General features: G+C 48.6%; 1 protein-coding gene across 1 annotated transcript; it reads left to right on the top strand.

Moving 5' to 3' along the window:
* The first annotated feature begins 850 nt into the window (after nucleotides 1-850).
* TRAF3IP1 (TRAF3 interacting protein 1) lies at nucleotides 851-22,778 on the top strand. Its single transcript, XM_027907416.1, has 15 exons — nucleotides 851-1,024; nucleotides 1,945-2,013; nucleotides 3,389-3,550; nucleotides 4,837-4,977; nucleotides 5,120-5,563; nucleotides 6,494-6,571; nucleotides 9,688-9,763; nucleotides 11,811-11,900; nucleotides 13,865-13,937; nucleotides 14,096-14,179; nucleotides 14,433-14,550; nucleotides 15,061-15,097; nucleotides 15,533-15,597; nucleotides 21,637-21,860; nucleotides 22,347-22,778. Exons 1-15 carry the CDS (start codon nucleotides 902-904, stop codon nucleotides 22,510-22,512), a joined length of 1,950 nt encoding a protein of 649 aa, XP_027763217.1. The 5' UTR covers nucleotides 851-901; the 3' UTR covers nucleotides 22,513-22,778.
* Nucleotides 22,779-25,870: the final 3,092 nt, after the last annotated feature.

Below are 25,870 nucleotides of genomic sequence, written 5' to 3'. Positions count from 1 at the left end.
TTTTTGTTTATTAAAACTTTTTCTGTGTAATTTAATCTTAATACAGACTCTAGTTACCAAGTCAGTGACTTTCAAACTCTTTCCTGTCTCTCAGGGGTGATTTTTAATGCTCTCTACAGCTCCCTGACAGGAGGGTGAATCCAGGTGGAGTCGGGCTCTGCTCCCGGGGGAACAAGGGACGGGAGAGGAAACGGCCTCAAGCTGTGCCAGGGGAGGTTTGATTTGGATGTTATGGAAAATATCCAGCCTGGGCTGTCCTGTGGCTCTCAGCAGCCCCAGAATCCCAGCCTGGACGGGGTTGGAAGGGACAGGGCAGGGACACCTTCCACCAGCCCCGGTGGCTCCAAGCCCCGTCCACCCTGGCCTTAGACGCTTCCAGGGACGGGGCAGCCCCAGCTCCTTTGGGAATTCCATCCCAAGGGGGGAACACCTCGGAGCCTCCCCTGGCTTCGCTCCAGCATCTCCGCGTCCTTGCCGTGCCGGCTCACAGCGGCGGGATCGCGGGAACACCCTTTAGGGATAAAGTACACCGTCACCGCCCTGCAAACCCCCGCTCTCCCCGCTGTTATCCCCCCCTCCCCGGGCCGTAGCGTTTATTTATTTATTCCCTGATTCTCCCGGGCGGGTTCGGGGCCCATTCCAGGCGGGTTTTCCCCCTCTGGGCGCTGCGGTTGCCATGGCCGCGCTGCCCTTAGCAACGGGCCGCGCGCATGCGCAGCGCGGGGCACGCCGGGAGCGCGGCCGATCCCGGCTGGATTGCCGGGGCGATCCCGGCTGGATTGCCGGGGCGATCCCGGCTGGATTGCCGGGGCGATCCCGGCTGGAATCCCTCCCTGCTCGCTCCCGGCCGGATCCCCTTGGGATGAGCCCCGGCTGAGCGCCGGGCCGCGGGGCCGCCGCCATGAACGAGGCGGTGGCGCGGCGGACGCGGGAGAGCCTGGGGCAGGTGATCCGCAAGCCGCCGCTCACGGACGCGCTGCTCAACAAGCCCCCCTTCCGATACCTGCACGACCTCATCGCCGAGGTGGGACACGGCGCGACCCCCGGGGGGACACGGCACCCCTGGGACACCCTCGGGCACTGCCCTGGGCCGAGGGGTTGGGGGAAACGCGGGGCGATGGGGAAAAGGGATTCTCGCTGGCAGAGGGCAGGGTTGGGTGGGATATCGGGAAGGAATATTGGGAAGGTGGGGATGGGATTCCCCGGGGATGCTGTGGCTGCTCCATCCTTGGAAGTGCCCCCAAGGCCGGGTGGGAGCAGCCTGGGATAGCGGGAGGTGTCCCCGCCCGTGAGTGGGATGAGCTTTAAGGTCCGTCCCAGCCCAAACCCGGCTGTGATGATTCTGTGAACGGAGAAACCAAATCCTTCCAAAACCCAGGAAAACGCCTTTAGGTTCCCGCCCGTAAATCCACTAGGAATTACCCCTCTTTATCCACCTTGCTGGATCGCACCCCATGCCTTGGAAACGGGCAGCTCTGGGATCACTGACACGCCCTTGGCTGTTGGGCAGGAGCTGGAGGGGGAAATTTCCCTGGAGATAAAAGCGAGAGCATCTGGTCGTGTGATCAGCGTGTCCGCATCCCAAAGTTTTAAACGTCCTGAAGCTTCAGATCTAATAAGTGGTATTAAACGGCCGGTGAATGACGTGAAAAATGAACGATACAGGAAAAAATCAATAACATTCAGAACATGTTTGTGTGGGGACCAGGCTCCATCTCTGCTGAAGATCCTGTGCTCTCTCTGTGTCGTTATTATTGTTCTTTAAACGGTGACCAGACATTTCTGTTGTGCAGTTCATAACAGCGGATGGGTGGAAATTTAGTCCCAGAATCCCAGAATGACTGAGGTTGGGAAAGCCCTCCCCAGGAGCTGTATTACTGTTTGTTACTTACTAATTTATTGCTTGAAGTGTTCTTAACCTGCTCCTTCTCTCCTGTTTTTTAGGTAATCAGGGTGACAGGTTTCCTGAAAGGACTTTACACCGATTTTGAGTTGAAGTCAGACAATGTTAAGGTGGGTCTGAGACTTCCTAACTTCCTTAGCTTTAAAATATCTCTTCTTTGAAGGCTGCCACGAGGTTCTTTTGGCCTTTTCCGTGTTCTGCACCAGGGATCTGTCTTTGGTTTTTGTTTAATGTAGCAACTGAAATACCAGGTCTGGGAGCCCAATTTCTCCTCCCTCCAGCCACTTCTTGCATGTTTGAGGCACTTGTTGCAGGCAGTTACTGCTCTAACGTGTGCATCTATTTCTGTGGCTGTTCTTAGAGCTGTCAGGAGAACTAAAAGTTATTTGTAAGCGGATTGTTCTTTTTTTGCTGGTGCTGTCCTTGTTCATCCATTTCCCAGCTGCCCCTGGGTAAGTCTTCGTGTTTCCTGTGCCAGAAGGGAAGTTGCACCTCCCTGAGAATTTCTTTCCCCAGTCCATGAGGTGGTTTTGCAGAGGAGATCCCAGTCCTGGAGCGTGGGGGAAGATGTGTCCAGGTTGTGTTCCCCATCCCAAACCCACTGCTCAGGAGGAGCACTTGGCTGCTCCCCTGCTGGGATTTCTGTTGGAGGGGCAGACCAGGAGAGTCATTTTTAGCTGAGTTATCAGCAGGAGGGTTGAAATCAGTTGGATTCCTTAGTTGTTGGGATTTGTCTGGAAGAAATACACCTCCTGCACCAGCTGCACTGGGTGGCACTCTGTGGTTATCAGGGAGGTTCATCTTTTAAGGTCTAGTAAAATGTTATCTTATAAATGCAAATATTGGATGTCAGGCTTGATCTTGTCATTTTTTTTACACCATCTTTTATATAACTTTTTATATAATCTGTTTACATAATTTTATAAATATAAATATTTTGCATATATATATAAGTATTTTGTGTGTATATATACATATATATAAATATTTTGTGTATATATATATAAATGTAAAAAATCTGTATGGTCCATGAGGATTTCGTACAGACAGAATACTCAGATAACTCCTGGAAATGATGAGGATGGAGGAGGAGAGTTTGGGTCTTTGTTTGAAAACACGTTTGGTTTAGAATAATGTCCTGTCTCCTCCCACAAATTATTGGATTTCAGGAAGGATGGACAACTATTTAATAGGAGGCTGCAGAATTTCTTCCCCTTCCTTTTCATTTCTGAATGGAGGGAAGATTTTGTTACATTTTATTAACAAACCCCTATTTTCTCCCTGCTGGATTTTCTCCTTCACGCCAGGATTTCATTCTCTGGGCCAGAAACCCTCCAATAAAGTTTTAATTTCTTTATTTGCTGTTTATTTTTTCCTTCTGCTTTTCCACGACGTAAGCTCCGCCCAAGGGACCTCGGGGCAGGTTGTGGAGCGCAGTTCTGAACCCCAAAAATAAAAACACCTCTGACTCTGCTCTTTTGGCAGGATAAAGACTCCAAAATCAACTTCCTTCAGAAGGCCATCGACGTGGTGGTGCTGGTGACGGGGGAGCCGCTGGCAGTGAAGCCGGTGCGTGTCGTGGCTGGGCACGAGCCAGAGAAAACCAACGAGTTCCTGCAGGCCATTGGGAAGTGTTGTTTGAACAAGGTGGGACCCCACTCCCTGTGCACCCCGTGGCATCGGAGCAGTTTGGTTGGGCTTTATGGGTGACCCAGCAGCTCCCCTTGCCTTGTTCTTCCCAGTTAATTCTGGAACAAAAGTCATCTTTCCATCGAACCTTTTTTGAATATGGAAATGCAGCAAAGGGAATGTTTGATAAGTGGTTGAAAACAACTGCAGGGGCAGCTCTTACACTGAATTATTGCATTCTGGCGTGGAATTACTCCTGGTAAAATAAACTCCTGGTTAAAAGTAATGCTTAAAAAAATTAAAATAAAAAAAATAAATTAAATTTAAAATTAAATAAAAAAATTAAATATAATATTAAATATAACATATGTATTCTACATTTATTTCTATATTATATTATTTATATTATATTTTTATAATATATAATAAATATAATATAAATATAATATTAAATATAATATCAAATAGTAAATATAATAAATTAAATAAAATCAAATTAAAATTAAATTAAAATTTAAAAATAAAAATTGAAAAATTACCTCAAAGTGTTACAGAGATTTTTGAAATACAAAGGTATTTCAAAACCCTTCAAAAATACCCTTCAAAACAAAGATATTTCAGAGCCCCCTGAATTAATGAGTGTGGAGAAATGGTGTTTGTTTAGCAGTGAAGTATTGCAGTGTTTACAGGCTGCCTGGCAGTTTGCTTTGCATTATTTTTACCTGCTAATAATTGAAATTATTTTGTTTTAATTAGCTGTGTTAATCCCTTATGAATTGCTTGAGGTCAGGGAAGGGGAATATTGATAAATATGTGCACTGACAAACCAGGAGAGAATCAGGAGTCAACCTCAGTGGAGTGATCACAAAGCTATTCCTGCTTCAGGGAGGAAAATTCCCTGGAAGGAAAATGATGGAACAGGTACTGGGGGACAGTGGAGTGGCCTGAGAGTGGATGCAGATCCAACACTGGGTGATTTTAAGAAAAAAAGAAGCACTATAAGTTTCTCTAGTTCTGGTCCATTTAATGGAATTATGACAAGAATTCATTAATTAGGACCTTAAAGGGAGGTGTTTGATATAAAAGAGCTCCTGGGAAAGAATTCAGTGGTCTCAGAGGCCTCTTCTCTGATGAATTGTGTGAAGGAGGAAAAAAAAAAAAAGCCCTTTATTTATAACAACAACAGCAGCAAACCCAGGAGAAAACCCCAACCCCCAGGTCATGCTGATCACAGAGTCAGGAAAAAAGGAGACATTTCCTAAAAGAATTCCCTCATTTCCCTGCTGTTTTCCCGTTCCTTGCAGCTCTCCAGTGACGCTGCTGTGAAAAGGGTCTTAGCTGGGGAAAGAGCTGATCCTAAAGGGAAACCTCCGTCCTCCAAACCTCGAGAGAAAGAAAGCAGGGAGTCCAAACCAGAAGAACCAAAAAGCCACAGGGAAAAGGAGGTAGAATTTGCCTTTTTTTTTTTTTTTTTTGCGGGTATTATTTATTTGGTTGGGTTTTTCTAACTTGTATTGCTGTCTGTGTAAAGTCACTGAGTGACACTGGAATTCTGGAATTCATTTGGAGTGTTGACTTTGTTTTTAGGGCAGGAGAGACCCTGAAATCAAAGACAGGTGCTCGAGCAGAGACAGCAAACCCAGAGAGGGCAGAGAAAGGGAGAAGGAAGGTGAGAAGCAGAAGGATAATAAAGAGAGGCACCAAGAGCCTGAACGTGAGACCTCGAGGGAAGGAGAAAAACAAGAAAGGGAAAGGAGCAGAAAAACGACCAAGCAAGGACGAGAAGCAGAAAAAAGCAAAGGAAAAGGGGATGCAGAAAATGATCTGGAACGTGAGAAAGGACAGGAAGCAGAGAAAAAACATGAAGGAGAAAGAGAAAAGGACAGAGTGAAAGGAAGAGGCAAAGAGAAGGCCAAGGACAGGGAAGGAGAGAAGGACAGAGAGAGAGGAAGAGACCGGGACAGACACAGGGACAAGGAGAAGGACGAGGAGCATCTCTGGGAACGCGGCAAGGAGAGAGCAGAGAGGAAGGTAAGGGCAGTGTCAGTGCAGAGAAGAACTTTGCCCTTGCTGTGGTTGTTCCAGTGACCCCCTCTGGTTGTATTTCTGCCCCTTTAGCAATCCAGTCCTCCCTGCAGCAGCAGCTCCTCTCCTGAGGGGAAGGTTCTGGGGTGGATTCGGGAGCAGGACACAAAGCCTGGGGTTGCACTTCTGTATTATTTTTTTTTTCTGGCTTTTTAGATTAAGCTGCTTGGCTTTTTGTCTTTTGTTTTTTTCTTTTTAATTGGGAGAACTGCTGGGAAGCCCATCTGGATTCTTGTGGGGGTGACTTCAACCCCATCCAGTCCCACCCCCTGCCGTGGGCAGGAACACCTTCCACCAGCCCAGGTTGCTGCAACCTGGCCTTGGACACTTCCAGGGATCCAGGGGCAGCCACAGCTTCTCTGGGAATCCCATCCCAATCCCTTCCCACCCTCACAGGGAACAATTCCCTCCCAATATCCCATCACTCCCTGCCCTCTGGCAGTTTGAAGCCATTCCCTGTGTCCTGTCCCTCCATCCCTTGTCCCCAGTCCCTCTCCAGCTCTCCTGGAGCCGCTTTAGGCCCTGCAAGGGACTCTCAGGTCTCCCTGGAGTCTTCTTTTCTCCATCCCCAGCTCTCCCAGCCTGTCAGAAGGCTGGAAGGGGTTGGTCTGTAAGGTCCTTTCCAACCCAAACCATTCTGGGATTCCCTGATTATAAATCCTAAACTTCCTTTAGAGCCATCTCTTCACTGCCTTTCGTTTTGTTGTTCTTCTTACCTTCTCTTTCTCCCCTAAATAATTCCTGTTCTCCTCTTCTGTTCTCTTCATGGCAGAAATTTAGGATTAATGGGCATCAAAGATACTTCTGTGTTAGGAGGGAGCTTAATTTTGGTAAATCTCAGCCCCTGGAATCTAAACCAGCTCGTTCCTTTTGCAGCCCACAGATCCTGAGGAATCCACACTTAGGAAAGCACAGAGGCCAACTAAAGACAGCAAGTGCCAGCCAGATAATGAGGTCAGTAGTGGGAAATGCAGGAATATTGACAGTGTTGCACCTTAGAATGATTTGGGAGTCTCCTGGGAAAGATTTTGATGGAAAGGTAGGTAGATAACAAGTTTTTAGGGCTGTAAACAGCACAGAACAGATGCTTGTCTGGTTGGTTGGTTGGTTGGTTATTTATTTATTAAAAATGCTCTCAGTTTATTCCATTTTCCACATTTAATTCCTGGGTGCTGATGTGTTGGGTGCTCCAGGGGAAAGATTTGTTTGTTCCAAGTCCCCAGAATCCCAGAGTGGCTCGGGTTGGGAGGGACCTTAAAGCTCATCTCCTTCCAACCCCCTGCCCTGGGGGTTCTCCTTATTCCTCAGGATCTTCCCTGGGAAGCTGTTGGTTTGTTTTTTTTTATTCTTATGCCTTTAACACCAGTTTGGGTGACAAATCCACAGCTCTTCCTTGGCTGCGATCCAAGCAAACCTTTAAAATTACTGCCACTTGGAGGCAGAGCTTATAAAATAGGTTTTGTTGTTTTGTTTTGGTTTGGTTTATTTTGGTTTTTTTTTTTTTTAAGCCCCAAGCAAATATTCCTGGCCAAGTCAAACTTCCTGCAGGTGGGGGCTCTGCTGGAAATTGGGAGCCTCATCCCGAGCTCTCGTCGTGCTCTTGGGCACCACGAGCATCCACGGGGGCAGTCAAGTTTCATTTCCCCTCTGAAGTGCTTTTGGGAGGGATTCCAGGGCTTGGAAGTGGGTTTTATTCCCTGAGATCTAGAGGACATTCCTGCCTCTCTTTGCTTGTGTAAGAGCAGAGGCTGCTGGTTTATTGTGGGGGGTTTTTTTGGGTGATGCAAACACACCCTTTAAAGCAGTGCAGGACAAAAGGTTCCTGATCTTTAAGGTTGTGGAAGGCAAAATTGAGATTAAACCTTTTTAGCTTTTCTCTGGGTTTCCTTTAAAAAACAAATCAATTCAACCTTTTTTTTTTTTTTTTTAAATTCGTGTTCTACATGTGCAGCAAAGCCTTCAAAGTTTAGCCCCTGGCTTTGCTCCTGTAAAATTAAGGATCTTAATAAGATTCTCTGTGCGTTGGTGCAAAGTCTTAATTTGTCTCGTTGCTGATTATCCAAGCTTTAAAATCTACTTAAATTTTGACAGCTTGACTTTATTATTACTTTTTTTTTTTTTTAATTTCAATGTATTTTTCTGTCCCTGAAAAGCAACTCTGTGTGTTGTGCAATAGTCATCCCGTGGGTATCTCTAATTTTCTGGAGCTAGAAGAAAGCAAGCACAAGCAGGAATTAAGAGACATTTGGGCAACACGTGGCCATCAGAAGCTGCCTCAGGGCTGGCTCTTTAATTCCACAGTTTGGGATCAGGGTTGGGGTTGTTCTGTTCGCTCTCATTCCACCTTGGGTAAAACCAAAAAAAAAAAAAAAATCATATTAAAAATGGCTTTTTTTGACCTTCTCAATAATCAGGATGTCTTTGCCTTTGCACAGAAGGTGCTGGCGGTCACGGAGCACTTGGTGCTCCTGGGCTGGAAGGGGAACAGGACAGGCTCCCCAGTTTATCCCTGAGGCCAAACACCTTGGAAAAGGCTCCTCCCTGTTTCCTGTGGCTGCTGAAACTCTTGGCTAAAGGGTTTTTTTTTAATATCCTGTCCCTTTTGGCCACTGGGAAAATGAGTTTTATTGGTGCCCTCCGGACCACAGCGCTCTGGAAATAAACAGTCCCTTGAATCAGATTTGATGAACTTCTCCTTCTGCTGGAGCCTCTTTGGATCTTATAACCAAACTGTGGAAGGAAAAAAAACCAGCAGAGAGAATCATTCCATGGAAATCTGCTGGGAATGACCCCCTTTTTTTGGTTGGAAATCCATCATTCCAGCTCAGGCTCCGAAAAGAGGGGTTTTCCCAGTCTTTCTGTCTTTGCAAAGTGTTGAATGTGCAGATGAACCTCGCTGTGTGAGGTGATTGATGGGTGTTTTCCTGATAAGTCTCCTCACCCACAGCACTGAAATCGGCCTTAGCAAGTCAAGATCTCCCCTTGTGTCCGTTTAATTTACATAAAATGATCCTGGCACATCTGTTATTTGGGGTGGAAATGCAGATACACCTCCTGGCCCTGGGGATCTCAGCAGGGGAAAAAGAAAAGGTATTTTTGAGGGCTGATGGAATTGAGTTTCTGTTCACTTGCTTCATTCTTACTTTTTATTATTTGTTTATGCTTAGTTATTATTATCTACCTATCAATGGAGGGGGGAATGATCTAATGAGTGTTAAAACATCAGCAAAACTCGTTTTCTCACGTTTTAAAGTGAAATTCAAGCTGTTCAGAGGTTAATAATGAGGCCAGAGCAGCAGAATGGATGGTTTGCTGGATCCTCTCCGTAATCACTCAGAACTGGGAAGCATCCATCCACCCATCCACCCATCCACCCACCCATCCACCCACCCATCCATCCATCCATCCACCCATCCATCCACCCATCCATCCACCCATCCATCCGTCAGGGATTCCACAGAATGTGTTTTTCCCTTTAGTGGCTCCAGTGGCTGCTTTTCAAAGCTTGGGAATCCCTAAGAAAGGGGAAATGACCTCTTCTCCCTCCCTTTGGAAAGCCCCAAATCGTAAATATTGTGGGGTTTTGGGGGTGTTTTTTTTGAGGAAATGTCAGTTTTTACCCTGCACCTGCTGCCAGGGGCTCTGCAAAGCTGGTGTTTGTGGCCCCTGCCTGACGTAAATAAACAACTAAATCCACTTTTCCTTGTTTCTGTTTTGGAAGGAAATTTAGGAGACTTCCTGGCAGGTTGTGAGGGGGTTGGAATCATTTGACTGCTTTCAGGAGATCATCAGATCCCAAGAGCAGCAGTGGCATCATGGATGCTCCACAACTTCCACAGGGTTGGATACTCCTGATTCCCATTTGGAAGTTGGTTTTTACACTTAGGAAATCTGACCTGGGATATATATCCAGGAAAAAAAAAACCTGCAGCCTTTGAGGGAAGCAAACTCAAAATATGGGGGGGTCAGTTCTGAAGAGAATCATTTCGATGCATGAGGAGTAAATTTTAGATGTAATGACAGGATTTTTAGATCTGCAGTTGGATAAATTTCTGGGATTTCTTTTCCAGAGTGAAAGTCCTGCAGGGACATCGAGGCAACCTTCAACCAAAGGATCAAGGCAACGCTCCAAACCCACAGGAGAAGGTAACCATGGGCAGGATATGATTATTTCTATCCAGTGTGCTGGAACAGGAACAGCAGAAATGCTGCAATATCCTTGTTTATTATTGTCAGGCCTCTGTTTATACTCCCAGCCTGCATTTATGAATGCAGGAGGCAATTTTCCTGCCTGGATTTGGTCCAGAAAAAGTGAAATTCGGTTCAGTTTGCTCACATTTCTCGTGCAGGGATTAATTCTCTTCTCTTGGTAATTATTGTGTTCTCTCTGCATGGGCTTTTTGACTTGTCTGCAGCTGTTCCTGGCATATTTCACACTTGTAAATTCAGAATTTGTAAAAGCACAGTGCTTTAGTAAGGCTTAGGATGGGAAGGTGGAAGGGGTTTGTGAGGCAAAACGTGCTGTTCTGTATAAAAATCCTACAGCCACGGACTCTAAGTTGGTCATTTTATCACTCACTTATATTTGCCCTTCCTAGATTTACTCAGGGAATCCAAACTTCACTTCTTTTCTGAACCGTTCAGTCATTTCTCAAGGATCTGAAAATCTTGCTCTTCGCTCTTTGGGAATTTTTGGGGTTATAAAGGAAAAGATAACACTTTTCAAAAAAAAAAAACACCAAAACAGGCAAGGCCAGAGGTTGGACCTGACGATCTTGGAGGTCTTTTCCAACCTCAGTGATTCTGGGATTCCCAGGGATGAACTTTTGGCCAGTGCAAAAAGGAATTTCCAGGGATATTCGTTCCGTATTTGTGTCCCACCTCCTGGGTTTTCTTTGAGTTGAAGAGCCAGCTGGGGGAAATCAAGGCAAGGCAAAGCTTTGCGAGGGATTTCCAGAGCTTGGGACGCTTCAGATATTCCAGGGGGGACCTCGTGGTGGGAGTTGGAGCAGGGAAGATGGGCCGGGTATGGATTGCAGTGCCTTTGGATGGAAACCTCTGGCCTTGTTCCCTGGAACTGTTTGACAGCTGGGACAACCATCAGCAGCCGTCTCACACCTGCATTTTTGTCTCTCCAGGCAGGATTTAAGGGAGGGTTTTAACCTTAAGGTGGTTTGAAGTGAGTTTAAGAGACATTAAACAGGCTTTCCAAAGAATCCAGTTATTTATCTGCCAAGGTGCTTCGTTTCCATTGGTTGTTTCCCCAGCTTTTGTATTGAAATCTACGAAATATTTAATATATGGAACTGGATTATCTGCAGAATATTCCAAGTACTTACACAGCAGGGAGAAAGGAATCCAAGCCTTGTATGGGAAACCAAGAGGAAGAGCCTGGAGAAACGCATGGACAGGGAATGAAACTGGCTGCTCCCCAGACCTCATTTCTACCTAAGAAAACAAACAAAGAAATTTTAAATAAATGCCTTCCCCCCTCCCCCTATTTTTATTTCAGTGACCTGCTGGATTCTAATATTCCTTCAGTGGTTGGTGATGTTTTAATTCCAGCCCAGAAGTCCAGAAATCACCTCAATGTCTATGTTTAGGGGATAAACTGCCCCCTGTTACTGATGCCCGTTGAAAAATCACCAGTTCTGGTTAAAAACTCCTGCTTTTTAGACTGATGAAGATCTTCATCCACTTAATGTGCCCATGGCACTATTACCAGTCAATAGAAATAGCTGAGTGTTGCTGAACCTTCCCAAAACCCCACATTTTCTTTGGGAGGGAATGTCTCTTCTCCAGTTAAAAATCAGACTTATACTGAATATTTCAGCTTTTTTTCCACTGGGTGTTCCTTGGCTTTTGATCCTTGTAACTTAGGGAATTAATCAGGGATAATTATGAGGTCAAATGCTCTTATTATTGTATTGTTTGACCAGGCTAATAAATAATATCTGTAAATTGCTTTTGAACTGAAGGAGTTGCCAGTAATTTGGGGGAGCGTCAGGAGTTCCCTCAGCACTCCCCTGGAAGAGCCTTTGTGCCCTTGGGATGTGAATTATTTCCACTCAGGAGGGTTTATCAAAGTGGGGTCGCCCTTAAAGAATACTGTCAGGCGTTTAGCCTGGCCTTTCCTTTGGAGTTTTTTTCCCTGGCTCTTTGGTTCCCTTTGGCCATCCATGGTTTGTTCCAGGAGCTGTGGACACCAGGAGTGGGACTGCACAGGATGGAGCTGCTGATCCACAGCAGAGAACTGAGGCAGCACCCGCAGGGAAACCCAAAGGTAGGGAAAGCTGGAATCCCACTGCCGTGGAATGTCTGACCTGGGGGCTTTGGGATCATCAAACCCCTGCAGGTAAATGATTAAAGGAGGGGGCTTTACACTTAATCCAACCTCTGCCTCGTGCTTTACTCACAGCTGGGTTGAAAAATGTGCATTCCTTCATAAAACAATGGCTTTTGTTTTCTTTTCCCTGTCCTTTGGCAAGCTTTCCAGGAGGCAGCGTCCCAAGGAAAATGCTGCACCTCAATAGGTCCCTCTGTAGGAACTCAATCACTGCACGTGGCCTTTTTGGACAGGTTTGGGAGCCTCAGTGTTTGCATTTTACAGGATTCCAGAGGACAATTCCACCTCTGCATTCTGATCCCTCCCTTTCCCCCCCCCCTCCAAGCTGATCCTAGCTCCCAAAGACATGGATATTTGTGTCCAGCTCCTTGGGGCCCTGGAGAAGCAACATGTAGGAGGGAGAGCTGAGGTTGAAGGAAAAAAAAAAAAAGCTGCATTTTTGTTTTCTCCGGCTCCAGATGCTTGATTAGTTGGGAAAGTTGATCCCAGGAATGTGGGATGTGGGATGTGGGAGAGCAAAGGCTGTTTCCCAGCCCTCCTGTGCCAGTCTGAGGAAGCAGAGAAGGATGGCCAGGATGTTTTTGGGACCTTCCACGGCTGGGAGAGCTTCCCCACGGATTCCTTGGCATCTGCTGGAGCTGCCCTGTCCATTGGAATGTGTCTGTGCTGGAATATTTGTGCATGTTTGATTTATTTGTGGTTTGTGTGCCTCTGTAGTTTGAAGGGATGTAAGGGGAGTGAGTACCCGAGAGGTTCATTACTGATCCAGCTGGGATCCTCAGGTGGTAAAAGAACCAAATATTCAGGATCATAGAACAAATAAGGTTGGAAAACACCTCCAGGAGCATCAAGTCCAGCCTTTATCACCAATCTAACCTTCATTTTATTGACTGTTCTTTATTTCCAGCTTTGTCTCATGAGGCAGTGGAGCAACAATGCATTAGTGAACCTGAATTTTTTTAGGTTCAGGGCCTTTAAGGTCCCTTCCAACCCAAGCCATCCTATGATTCTATGATACAAACACGTGGTTTGTTAGCTGAAATCAACTTTTTCAGCTGAAACAAACTTCTTCAGCTGAAATAAACTTCTTTTCCTGCCTCTTTTAGAGTATTACTCCTGTATTTTGCTCCACATTTTATTTGGGAGCATCCAATGCTTTTTTCCCCCCCTTTATTTTATGGATTTCAGAAGTTTTAAACTGTAACAAAACAGGATTGGGTTGTGTTTAAGTGCTTTGAGCAACTTTATCCAGGTAGTTTATAAACACCTTGTGGGTTCTCACTTGAAAATAAAAACCTGTTGGAAATGTTTTGAAATCTGTTCCAGGGAGTTCTTGAACAGCCACATTAATACAGGGTCAGTTTTCCATTTTGGGAATGCCAAGATGGGATGTTTTTTTTTTTTCCCCTCCCTTCCTCCTTCTCCTTGTCAGTATTAAATTAAATATCTGGACTGGGGGGGAGTGGGGGGGGATTGCAGAAGAAATCCTCAAATCCTAGAATCCTCTGAAAAAACTGAGTGAGGCCATTGTATTTTCACAGCTGAGGGAAACTCCCAATATATAAAAAACCCTCCCAGTATGCAAAAAACCCTCCTAATATATGAAAACCTCCCAATATGTAAAAATTAAGAAACCTCTCAGTTAAAAAATCTAAATTTTTTTTTTTTTTAAAATTTAATCTTTCAGTGTCCCCTTTTGAATTGGTTAAAAACTGGCAGCCCCCCAAGATATATAGGATTTCATACAGGGTTTTATTTCTGATTTAAGCAGCTTGGCACGTGCTGCGTTTCCGTGATCACGTATCCCAGGTGCTGATATAAAACTCCAAATACTGCCATGGGAGAAATCAGCCCTTTCCTTGCCAGCCAAGCCCCCGATTTCTTGTTGCTTTACCCAGCAGGAAGGGAGGTGGAGGACGTGGCTCCCGACAGACCCGCGGGCGGGGAAGCCCCTCCCGAGGTGCCCCCGCAAAGGTGGGTTCTGTTTTTAAATCCTTCATCCTGTTGTTAACCCGTGGGGGTTTGGGATGTTGGGAAGGGTGAATTCCGTGGGTTCCATGGGGGGGTGGTGGTGTGGGTGAGGTGAGCTGGGTCGCTGTGCTGTGCCAACCCCTGTCCCACTGTCCTTGCAGGCGCATCCCCCGCCCCGGCAGCGCCCGGCCGGCCCCTCCCCGGGTGAAGCGGCAGGAGAGCTCGGAGCCCCCGCTCCCAGAAAGGTGGGCAAGGTGGGAGCAGCTGTCCCTCAGCCCTGCTGGGCCCCACCAGCCCTGGGTGGGCGGTCACCCCAGCGCCCGTGGCTCTGGGTGAAGGTGGGAATCACCCGCGGGTTGGCCTTGGAGGGCTTTTCCAGCCTCGCTGATCCCGGGGTTGCACTTGGCTTTCGGCCGCTTGTTTAGTTGGAGTTGCTTGTTTGGCTCTGCTCTGGGCAGAGCTCCCGAAAGCTTCCCCTTTCCCTCGTGTCTCCTGCAGGAGCGGCAGCGCCAAAACCGTCCCGAGCGTGATCCTGGACCAGCAGGTCGCTGGGGAGGAGGATGATGATGAGCAGTTTGTGGTGGAGGCAGCAGGGCCACTGCCACAGGGGATAAAGGTGTGGGCATGCTGCAGATCCCAGAACATCCTTCCCTGGTTTGTTTGGAATGTTCAGCTCAGTGGAGAGGAGGCTCCGAGGAGACCTGAGAGCCCCTGGCAGGGCCTGGAGGGGCTCCGGGAGAGCTGGAGAGGGACTGGGGACAAGGGATGGAGGGACAGGACACAGGGAATGGCTCCCCACTGCCAGATGGGATATTGGGAAGGAATTCTTGGCTGGGAGGATGGCGAGGGGCTGGGATGGAATTCCCAGAGAAGCTGTGGCTGCCCCTGGATCCCTGGAAGTGTCCAAGGCCAGGCTGGAGCAACCTGGGATAGGGAAAGGTGTCCCTTCCCATGGCAGGGGGTGGAGTGGGATGAGCTTTAAGGTCCTTCCAAGGCCAACCATTCTGGGATTCTGGAATGGACTGACTTTAGCAGCTTCCAGCTGAGTATTTTTGAATAATTGTACTTTATAGTGCAGTAATTGTACAGCAATTTTCCAACTAAATCTCTCTTCCTGCCTGTTCAGGAGCCTGAAGTGGAGCTGGTTGAGGATCAGAAGCATGGTATGTTATATATATATGTATATATATATTTTTAATATAGATTTAGATTTTATAAATATAAATCTAAAGAGACGTAGATTTAGATTTAGGTATGTAGATTTAGGTTTAGATTTTATAAATATAATTATAGATAGTTTTTATTTAGTTTTTATAAATATATATAGATTTAGATTTCATAAAAATATCTAGATTTAGGTTTAGATTTAGATTTTATAAATAAAAATATATAGATTTAGATTTTATTTTATAAATATATATTTCTATTTAATCAACTTGGTTTAAAGCAAGTGCTGAACACTTCAAATGCTGACTAAAAAAACCTTGCCCTAAAAAGCTGCTTGCATTAAAAGAAGTGGGAGCAGTTGGGTCTGATTTGGACGTTTGACCCAAGTTTGGCGCCGAGCCAGGCTGAGGAATATCCCTGTTTTTTGACAGGTGGGCTGGTGAAAGGAATCCTGGAAACCAAGAAGGATTATGAGGCCTCCCAGACAACAGACAGGGTAAGGTGGGAATGGAATTCCTTTAAAGGAACTCTGAAACTCAGTATAGAAATCATGACCTTTTTCTTTGCCTTAAATATGGGGGTTTTTTTCCCAATTTCCAGCCAGCCTTTTCCTCTGTCGAGTCTTATCCTGCTTGCTGTGATTTTTTTTTTTTCCCCCCCCACAATCAGTAGTTGTGAAAGGGGAGTTAGTTTTGGGGTTTGCTGGGTTTTTTGTTGTTGTTGTAAAGGGTGTAAAAAGGAATTACCCCTCTTTATCCACTTGGCTGGATCCCGCCCCCTTCCTTAGAAATGTGCAGCTCTGGGATCAGAGATCCCAGAGCTGCACATTTCTAAGGAACGGGGCGGGATCCAGCCAAGTGATCCCTGGAGAAAAAGCTGGGTTAGAAGTGGATTGATTGTGCTCTGGGGATGCTTCAGCTTATTGCTGAGCCCCGGAGAACGAGCCCAGCTGTTCCTGTTCCTGGATTCCTGGCTAGGTGGTGCTGTTGGACCATCGCTCCAGCCGAAATTTGGGAGCGGCATCAGCGGTTCAGGTCACAGGTTTGACGCAGTCCCATGGATTCCCAAGCTCGGGAAGCTTCCCCCTGCTGTTTGTGCCGCGTTTTCTGGATGGTTTTTTTCTTTGGGACTGAGAGAACACGCTAAAAAAAAAAAAAAAAAAAGCCCTTTTAACCCCTCAGAACGTTTGCAAAGGCCAATTGTCCCTTCCCCAACGACCAGGGTGTTCCCAGCTCATTTGGAGCCTCTCCAAACATCCATTCAATCCCTGCTTGGGTTTTGTGGCACCTTTTGAGCCCGGAGCTGTGTCAGCTGGGGCTGGAAAAATCCTGCTGACTTCCCACTTCCCTGAGCCCCTGGAATATCGGGGGGATGGCCTTTCCAAAGCAGCCAGGGCTGCTCCTGCAGGGGAGGTCCTGCTTTTCCAGCTGCTCCGTGGAGGTTTTTGGGATCCAGGGGCGGGTGTCCTTTCCCTGAAAGGGGGATCCAGGAAAGGTGTAGTTTTCCTGGAGTCCTGATCCAGGTGAGAGGTGTTAAGCAGGGAAGGGAAGAGATGTTCCCTTTTGGATTCCACTCTTTTTATTTGAGGTATGGGAAGAATGGGGGCAGGTTACTAAATAGCTTGAAATCCCAGAATTCCCACCTTTGCCCCACCGAGGGGGCTTTGGAAAAAGCAGGAGCTTGGAGGTTTGCTGGGAGGAACAAGTGCTATTAGATAGCTTTGCACCCGGGGATTAATTTAATAGCAATGCCATTAATTAAACTGGGATACATTGGGCACTTGGAGGCCTAGAAGAAATATAATTATTGCTGATTGTGGTTGTTCAAAGCTCGGCAGGTCAGTGGTTTTAAAACTAATCCCTCGACTGCAGCACAGGGGTGTTAACTGGGATTGAGATATCCCAGAATTTGGGTGCCTGGGAGAGGTTTCCCAGTCAAACCACACCATCCTGGGGTGTCCCAGGGGAAATAATGTGGTCCCCAAGCAGTGGTGTTGTAACACAGGGCCAGGGTTTGGGATAATCCTGGAGTCCTGGCTCCTTTGCACGCAAAAACCACGGAGCTTCTCTCCTGTGGGTCCAGGATAAATCCAAACGAGGCAGCAGATGGAAGTGGTACCAGAAGGGAGGGAGGGAAGTGGGAATGCAGTGGTTCCATCCCTGGGAGAGGGGGGAGTGTGTCCCAGGACTCCCAGCTTGGTTACCACAGGGACCAGGTTCATTCCAAGTTCTTTTTCAATGGGAAAAAAGGTGGGTTTTTTTTTCCCAGAGGAGGAACTTGTGGATGGAAAGATCCAGTGGGGTGAGCAGGAAAGGAAGGCTGGGCAGGACTGGCAGCCAAGGTGCCATCAGTTAATGGCATCAATTCCTGCTGGAGTTGCCTCCTGGGGGGTGTGTGTGGTCAGACTGGATTCACAGGGCTGGAGCCAGGCTGGGACAGCTGGGGGGGCTCACCTGGAGAAGGGAAGGATCCAGGGAGACCTGAGAGCCCCTGCCAGGGCCTAAAGGGGCTCCAGGAGAGCTGGAGAGGGACTGGGGACAAGGGATGGAGGGACAGGACACAGGGAATGGCTTCCCACTGCCAGAGGGTTAGATGGGATATTAGAAAGGAATTGTTGGCTGGGAGGGTGGGGAGGGTTGGGATTCCCAGGGAAGCTGTGGCTGCCCCTGGATCCCTGGAAGTGTCCAAGGCCAGGTTGGAGCACCCTGGGCTGGTGGAAGGTGTCCTTGCCCACGGCAGGAGCTGGAATGGGATGAGCTTTAAGGTCCCTTGCAAGCCAGACCATCCTGGAATTCCATGATTTCATGAGTGTGTGGAATTGTGCCCCAAATACAGGACGATTTTTCTCCCCAGCACAGGGAAAGCAGAGCAGCTCTGGGGGCTGAGCTGGGTGTCCATGGCCAGGTGCAAAGCCCAGCTCTTTTTAGAGGGATCAAAGAGGAATTTTTTCTTTCAAAAAAAAAAACAAAAAAAACCAAAAAAACCCCAACAAAACAAAGAAAGAAAGGAAGAAAGAAAAATTAAAAATCCCCCTTGAAAGAGCCTTCTTTTATTGTCCTGTGGTGCCTTCCAGCTCAGACTGAGTCTGGCACATCCAGTGGGGAAAGAACATTGTGTCTCCAGCTCCTTGGCCTGGGACTGAACTCCATACCTGGCACCAGCAGGAAAAGCATCCTGCTCCTTTCAGCTGAGTCCACATTTACTGTCCCCCTCCCTGTTCCTGGGAAAGAGTTCCTCCTGGGGGGCTCCCTTGTGGATAGTTCCAGTCTCCTTAAAATGCAGCCCCTGTAAAAAGCAGGAAAAGAAAACAGCCTTTATGATGGAAAAACATATTTTACACAGGAGAGAGAAAAAAAAAAAAAAAGCTCCCACCTTGTTGGTTTTGCAGGGAATGGATCGAAATTACTTGTCCAAAGTGAAGTTTCTGCCCTGGACAGACATGGGGGGAGATGGGGGAGCTCCATAAAACTCTGATTGCTTGGGCCTGTTTTCATAGTGGGGCACACTAATAGAGTTAAAAGGGGCTGTAGAAACCATTAAGTGCTTGATGGATGTTTGGATTAGTTTGATGCATATTTAAAAAGCTGTTAATTTAAAAAAAAAAAAAAAGGGGGGGGAACAAAGGAGTGGCTGTAAAAGTAAGGAAAGGCTGCTCCTAGAAATTCTGGTGGTTTCTGGATATCCTTGTTGGTAATTTCCCCCCCTCACTGATGGAGAAAAAAAAAGAAAATTCCTGCTCTGGTGATGGGAAAGGCGCCTTTTTCCGGGAATCCAAACTAAACGTTGATCTTGGTGCCTCCTGGAAAGCACGAAGGGAAGGGGGGGGTGGTGTGGGGCCTCCTTTTCTGTGGGGATAATTTATGGGTCGTGGTGTGGAAGGGAGAGCTGGTTGAGGTGCAGAGCCTAATGAAAGAGCCTGGGCTAATGCAGATCCTGGCATTCTCCTGGAGATATCCAGTTCCACCTTCGTGCAGAGGGAGCAAACCACCCACCTTGCCTGTAATGAGCCACCTGCCAGGATTCCCGGGGATTTCCAAGTGTGTCCCACGTGGATTTCAACCCAAAACTGGAACTGGAGAGCTGGGGGGACACAGTAATGAATTTGTGTCCCTCTTAATTACTTACAATTAGTGAAAAGCCTGAGGGATTGGTGCTGATCACTCCTGGGCTGCAGGACATGTGGAATTGGGGCTGCTCCATCCCTGGAAGTGTTCAAGGACAGCCTGGAGCAACCTGGTCTGGTGGAAGGTGTCCCTGGATGGAACTGGATGTTCTTTAAGGTCCCTTCCAAAATAAACCACTCTGTGATCTTGGCAATGTTAATTAAATGGAGAGAGGGTGGCTGGTGACCTTAAAAAGTCTTTTCCAACCTTAATGATCCTGGGATTCTGTGGCTGGCTTGGGAGGGGACCATATTTTGCCCTTTCTATGTCAGTTTTGAGGAATTCAGCTGCACAGAGACCCTGCTGGAATTCCAGGGACACTAGAATTAGTGTGGAACATTTGCTGGTGTAACTTTAAGGGTGCTTTCCTGATTCATCCCAAACATTCCACGGTGTTTTATTGCCACTTCAGCTCTTCAGGCAGCCCTGTATTTTTTTTTGGGGGGGGGGGGGGGGAATATTACAAATTGTTGGCTGGCTCTGTTTTAGAGGTCTGTGCATTTACAGATCTATATCTAGATGTATCCTGTACCTAAAGCACACAGTCCTGGCTGCCAGCTTTTCCAGGAGAATGCCCTGGGGAAACATTCCCAAACTGGGCATTTGGAAAGTAAAAAGGAAGCATTCCCTGGGTTTTCAGACACCAACTCTCAGGTAATGGGCTGGCTGAGTCCTCTCCCCTCTGCCAGGGTTGTGTTGGGAATGAATTCCTTATTTCTTGGCCGAGGCTTTGGAGAACGGAGGGTGGGGAGGGTTTGGAGCACTGGGGAAGAACAAGGGACTTTATCCTGGGAAGCTGCTGGCTCTGATCCAGCTGTGCTGGTTGTCTTTAAAGCTCCCAGCTCCCTGTGGAAAGCCCAGTGCCAGGGATCAAAAGCCTTCCCTGTGGAAGGAGTTAGGATGGGGAGGGAAGGGCTCTGGAGCCCGGGGGGAGCACAGCGCTTTCATCCCTGCATCCTACAGGATAACAAACACGTGGATGGCTCCAGAAGACACGGAATGCCGTGGTTTATGTGCTGGGTGTAATGAAACACCTGCTGCTGGGAGGGAGGGAGTTGAGGGAGTGTTGTTTTTAGCAGCTCCCGGAGCCCCTTCGGAAGCGAGGGTCACGAGTTCGGCGCGTTTGTCACCCCGGCCCTGTTCCCGATGAAACAACTGCAGCATAAACTCCCAGTAAACTCCCAGATCCCACTGTGCTTCTGCACCACGTGTGTGGCAAAGCACGAGCCCAACCTAAGGCAAGCCCAGCCTTTGAATCTCCCCCAAAGTGCTTTTCTAAACTCCGTCTCTCTCTCTCTCCCCCTAAAGCCTCTGAGTTTGGCAGGAGCTGCTGCTGCCTCCAAAAGCCAGCTGAGCAAACAGCCCCTGGCTCACACAGGAAGCCAGGCCAGGTTGGGAAGGGGATGGATTCCGTGTCCCAGCACCAGGGAGGAGCCCTGTGCCACCTCCCTGCTTCCCCAGCAGCCAGGACCTGTGCCCAGGAATCGGTTCACCCTGCGGTTGTGGGGGGAGAGAAAAGGGCCCCTCCAGTTTTCTGGCACACCTTAAATAGCTTTAAATAGCTGCACTTCCAGCTCCTTGGGGCTGGGTTTGGGAATTTGACCTGTGGGAGTGTTGGAAAGAAAGAAAAACCAGGTTGTTTTTTCTTGGTGGGGATGAAAAAACCCAGTGGGCTTTTCCTTCACGGTGGTGGTTTTCCTGGAATAATCTTATTCCAGTGAATTAACAATGTGGCATCACTTTGCTCTTTTTATGGCGTCCCTTTGCTCTTCCTGGCTTTCCCACTGTAGGAAATTCCTGTTTAACTTGCAGCAACCTAAGAGGCCTCAGGAGCTGCCCCGCAGGGACTCTGCTGGCTGCACAGGAGGGAGGCAGTAGGAATTCTTTGGGAGTTTTTTGAGGCCACACCTGCAGCCTGCACGGTTTTCCAGCCCTTAGCAGGAGGGCAAGGCAGGGAATCACCACCAGGTATAGGAGCTGGGCAGGGCTGTTACTGGGACCAGCATTAGGAGCTGGAAATCCAGGTGTGGAACAGTGGAGGGAGAGAAGGGGTTTAGAGAACCAGGAGGAGGCTTTGCCCTCCAGCATCTGCTGGAGCTCCCAAAACTTGCTGCTGCTTTCCAGGCCTGCCCAGAGAAGCTGTGGCTGCCCCTGGATCCCTGGGAGTGTCCAAGGCCAGGCTGGACAGGGCTTGGAGCAAGCTGGGACAGTGGGAGGTGTCCCTGCCCATGAGCATCCCAGCTGAAACCACTCTGTGATTCCAGGGTTTTTCTCTTCCACTTCATCCTGTCATAAGCACTTGTTCCACCTCCTTCAAACACTCTTCATTTTCCCCTAATTTTGATGGATTCCTTGTCTGTCCTTTCCCTCAGGAGAAGCCGGTTGTTTCGGAAGGATCCAGGAAGAGAGAGAGGGACTTGGTAGCCAAAGAAATCCGGAAGCCTCAGGCCTCCATCCAGACCCTGTGCCAGAACACCTTAGCCCTTGGCAGGATCGTGGATTACATCCAGGAGGACATGGATGCCATGAAGAACGAGCTGGAGATGTGGAGGCAGGAGAACAGGCAGCACGAGGAGGCCCTGAGGAGAGAGCAGAGGTCAGTGTGTGCTCAGGGGGGCTGGGCTGAACTCAGGGGGCATTCCTTAATCATCCCATCCCACCCCCTGCCATGGGCAGGGACACCTTCTACCATCCCAGGTTGCTCCAAGCCCCATCCTGGCCTTGAACTCTTCCAGGGATCCAGGGGCAGCCACAGCTGCTCCAGATGAGCCCAGACGTGAGCGTTGCTGTTGCCTCGTGGGGATCTCTCCTGGACAGTGTTCTCCCCTATCCATGCCTTTGTGCTTCTTCTGCCAAACTTTCTCTCAGGAAAGTTGGGAACAACTTAAAGGCCAGGTTGGACAAGGCTTGGAGCAACCTGGCCTAGGGAAAGGTGTCCCTGCCCGTGGCAGGGCTGGAACAGGATGGCTAAAGGTCCTTCCCAGCCCAAACCTTTCAGGTGTTGCAGTGCCCTTTTATTTTGAGGATTAAATAACCTGAGGCTGCTCAGAGTTCCCCACAACACCCTGCTGTTGTCTTTCAGCATCACAGACAGTGTTTTGGAACCTCTGAAGGCTGAGCTGGCCGAGCTGGACCAGCTGATGAACGACCAGCAGGACAAGATTCGTGCTGTCAAAGCCAATATCTTAAGGAATGATGAAAAAATCCAGAGGATGGTTCTCAGCATAAACCAGGCTGCAAGAAAGTGAAGGAGAGGGAAAAGAGAAGACTTTAAAAAAAAAAAAAAAAGCCTTGGGACTCACGGACATTCCTACCAAAAAAAAAAAAAAATCCACCCCCAAATCCCAAATAGCAGATATGCCTTGTTCAGATTTAAAAGGTTTAGGGACTGGAACCCTAAAATTGTGTTAAAAAATGTTATTGCATTGATTTTTAGATGTTATTCTGCAGGTTAAAATGTTATTCACTTGAATGTTCAAGTTGCAGAGCTATTAAAATAACTTGTTTGTTTAAATGGGAGCCGCTGTTTCTCATTCCCAGGTTTTCAGAGCCCTCTTTCCCTCTGTGGCCACTTCTCCCAACATCTCCTTCTCCTTGTCTCCACGAGGTACAGGATAAGTGGGGATTCAGTAATGTCAGAAGGTTCCTGAATTCTCCTCAGAGCTATCAGGAATCTGATGAGGACCAAGTGAAAGCGCAGTTGGAGCATCCCCCTGTCAGGGAGCTGGAGTGTTTTATCTGCACGGGTGTTAATTCCATTTTTATGGCGTATGTTCCTTTGGAAAGGATTAATTTAAGCACCTGTTTCCTCCCCTGTGGGTGTCCTGGTGACTTTGCCTGCGGGAATAACTCCAGGGATGCTTTTTTTCAGCAAGCTGCAGGTGTCAGGAGTGTTTGGGTGTTCTGCCCAGGAGACTCCAGCTTTGGTCACTCCTAAACCAGCAAAGAGCAGCCGTGTGGACACAACTGGGTGCAGGGCTTTGGTCCCCTGCAAGGCTGTTCCCAGGGTTTTTAGTTGCTTGGATCATGGATGAAGTGCCAGTGACCTTATTTTTCCTCACTGCTTGATGTTTCTATGGAGGTTTTTTGGGGGGATGGTTTTTTGGGTGGGTTTTTTTTTTTTTTTCTTGGTTTCTTTCTCTGCTGTCTGGACCCACCAAATGGATCCTCAGCACCAGCAGAGGATTCAGCAGGTCAGGTGCAGACACTGGGAAGGGTGGGGGGTTTGGGAGAGGAATGAGGGGAGCTGGGGAGGAAGAGGAGAGGTGTTTTGTTCTCTCTCACCAGCCCATGGCACTTGGGTGTGTTGGCAGAACCCTTTGTGTTTGCCACTCCGGTTTTCTGATTCCTGGAACTGCATCCCCAAAGGAAAAGGGGGTCAGGATGTCCCCCAGGACCCGTGGTGAAAGCTCCTGGGGTCCCTTTTCCCTTTAAATGCCTGGATTGAAAACTCCTGGATTGCTCAGGTGGTGTTTGTCCCCACAAGCCCCTCAGAGCTCCCCAGTGTTAAAATCCACCCTTGAAGGGCACGGGGAGATTTGTCCCCTGTCCCCCTTTTGGCTTTGTCACCCTTTGTCACCCCTTGGCTCCCCTCCCACGTCCCTCCTGCATCCACAGAATCCAGCTGGAGCAGCCCCAGGACGTTCTGGGTGTTCTCCAGAGATCTCAGCTCTGCCCTGGGTTAAACAGGATTGAAATCCTGACTTTTCCTTTCCCTCAGCTATTCCATGAAATGTTCACCCTCCTCCTGCTCCTCCTGTCCCTGCTCGTGTCCCTGGGGGTTCTTGGCCTTTCCCTCCCTGAAAACCCCATTTCCCCCCCAAAAAAATCCCAATTTCTCCCTCCCAAAATCCTCATTTTCCACCCATCAGAAAAAAATCCTAGTTTCCTTCCCACAAAAAGCCTATTTTTTTCCCCAGCCCCCCATTCCCCCCCCAAAAAAAAACATTTTACACCCAAAAAACCACTTCTCTCCCAAAAAATCTTCATTTAACTCCCAGAAAACCCCTACTTTCTTCCCAAAAAAATCTCGTTCTCATAAAAGTTCCATTTTTCTCTGAAAAATCCCAATTTTTGGTGGATCTCAGGGACATGGGAGTCACAGGGTTCCATCCACAGAATGCCCTGGAGGCCAGAGGAGCCCATTCCAGGTGAGTGGGATGTCCCCTGGCAGGGCTTGCATGGATCTCAAAGGTGCATTTGAACAGAGCCCCTTTTGTTCCAGACAACTGGCCCCGGTGCACAGGGAAGGGGATGGGGAGCGGGACAGCCTTGGAGCATCTCCCGGTTCCTGGGCTGGCAGCCTGACCACAGGGATCACTCTCTGGCTCCCAGAGCTTTCCCTGGATCAGGCTGGAGGCAGGGGCTGCTTCATTTCTTCTCTGCTTTCAGGTTCCTCTGCTTTTTGGGACGCTCTTTGGAGCCCGAGGGTGGGCAGTGCTTGGGAGGAGCTGGGGATCCACGGCTGGGAAGGGGAAGCTGTTTGGATGAGAAGGTGCAGGAGGTTCCAAACCGGTCTGGCTCCAACCTGGAGAGGGAGAAGGGAAGTTTTCCAGTCCAGTTCAAACAAAATCTGGGCACAGCTTCCAATGCACGTTCCAAAGCTGGAGATGGAGGGAACCCGAGGTAGGTCCTGGGTCAGCAGCAGTGCCTGGAGTGCAGGAAGGGGCAGGAATGACAAGTGGCGCTGATGGATTGGGAATGAGCAGCTGGAGCACTGTGAGCTGGGCTTTCATAATCCTAGAGGGCTTTGGGTTGGAAGGGACCTTGAAGCTCATCCCAGGATGAGCTCCTCCTCTCAACCACAAGGGGAAAAAATAATAAGGAAAAGCTCATGGACTGGGATAAGGACAGGGAGAGATCACCCCCCAATCACCATCCCAGGCAGGACAGACCCCACTGGGGAAATCAGAAGCTGCTGAGCCATTGGAGATTTTCCATCGGGGGCAGGATTTCAGTGGGAAAGCTGTGTCCCCACCCCTGAGGGCACAGGAGAGCCTCAGTGGCCTCAGCATCCCTGGTGGGATCCTGGTGCTGGAGGCCAGCCCTGGAGCCAGGAGGCATTCCCAGGCCACCCAAGGTGGCTGCTCAGGTCAGCTGGGAGCAGGGAGGGGGGTTCTCCTCCAGTTCCAGCCCCGGCATTTCCCTCCCGTGCTCGGAAGTGTCAGGAAAGGGCCGGGGTTGTGTTTAACTGCCCCGGGCTGGGAACCGGGAGCTCCCGTTAATGGGATCCTTGTCTTCTGGAGCCGAAATGAAGGGCGGGAGCCCCGGCTGCCTCCCAGCTAAAGACTGTTCTATTGTGCTGGGCTTTATTCCTGCTGCTGGAGCCACCGGGAGCTGCGGGGGAAAGGTGTTATCCCGTTAAAACGGCACTTTCTCAGGTATCACGGGCTGGCTTTGCACCTTTGGTGGGCTCTCCCTGAGCAGCAGGACCACCCCAAGGCATCCAGCTGCTCCCAGTGCCGTGCCTGGGCTTCGGGGGAAGCTTCTGCGGGGTGCAGGAGAGAGAGGGTGAGTCCCAAGGGTGCTTGGAGCCCCTCCAGGAGGGATAAAGTCCTTCCCAGAGCCCTGGAGGTGGCACAGGGTGAGTGCCACTCCCCTGCAGGG

Source organism: Empidonax traillii, unplaced genomic scaffold (assembly GCF_003031625.1).
Source record: "Empidonax traillii isolate 1590-97213 ecotype Southwest subspecies unplaced genomic scaffold, ASM303162v1 scaffold1454:size153018, whole genome shotgun sequence".
In the NCBI taxonomy this organism is placed as follows: Eukaryota; Metazoa; Chordata; class Aves; order Passeriformes; family Tyrannidae; genus Empidonax; species Empidonax traillii.
The sequence above is the reverse complement of the archived record's forward strand: the minus strand, read 5'-3'. Positions and strand labels throughout refer to the sequence as shown.

What these genes read in the sequence shown, in the direction of transcription:
- TRAF3IP1 (XM_027907416.1), top strand. Translation starts at nt 902, where the DNA reads ATGAACGAGGCGGTGGCGCGGCGGACGCGGGAGAGCCTGGGGCAGGTG. An exon ending in TGAAGTCAGACAATGTTAAG is followed by an intron (nt 2,014 to 3,388) that starts GTGGGTCTGAGA and finishes CTCTTTTGGCAG; the next exon opens with GATAAAGACTCCAAAATCAA. An exon ending in GCCCTGAGGAGAGAGCAGAG is followed by an intron (nt 21,861 to 22,346) that starts GTCAGTGTGTGC and finishes GTTGTCTTTCAG; the next exon opens with CATCACAGACAGTGTTTTGG.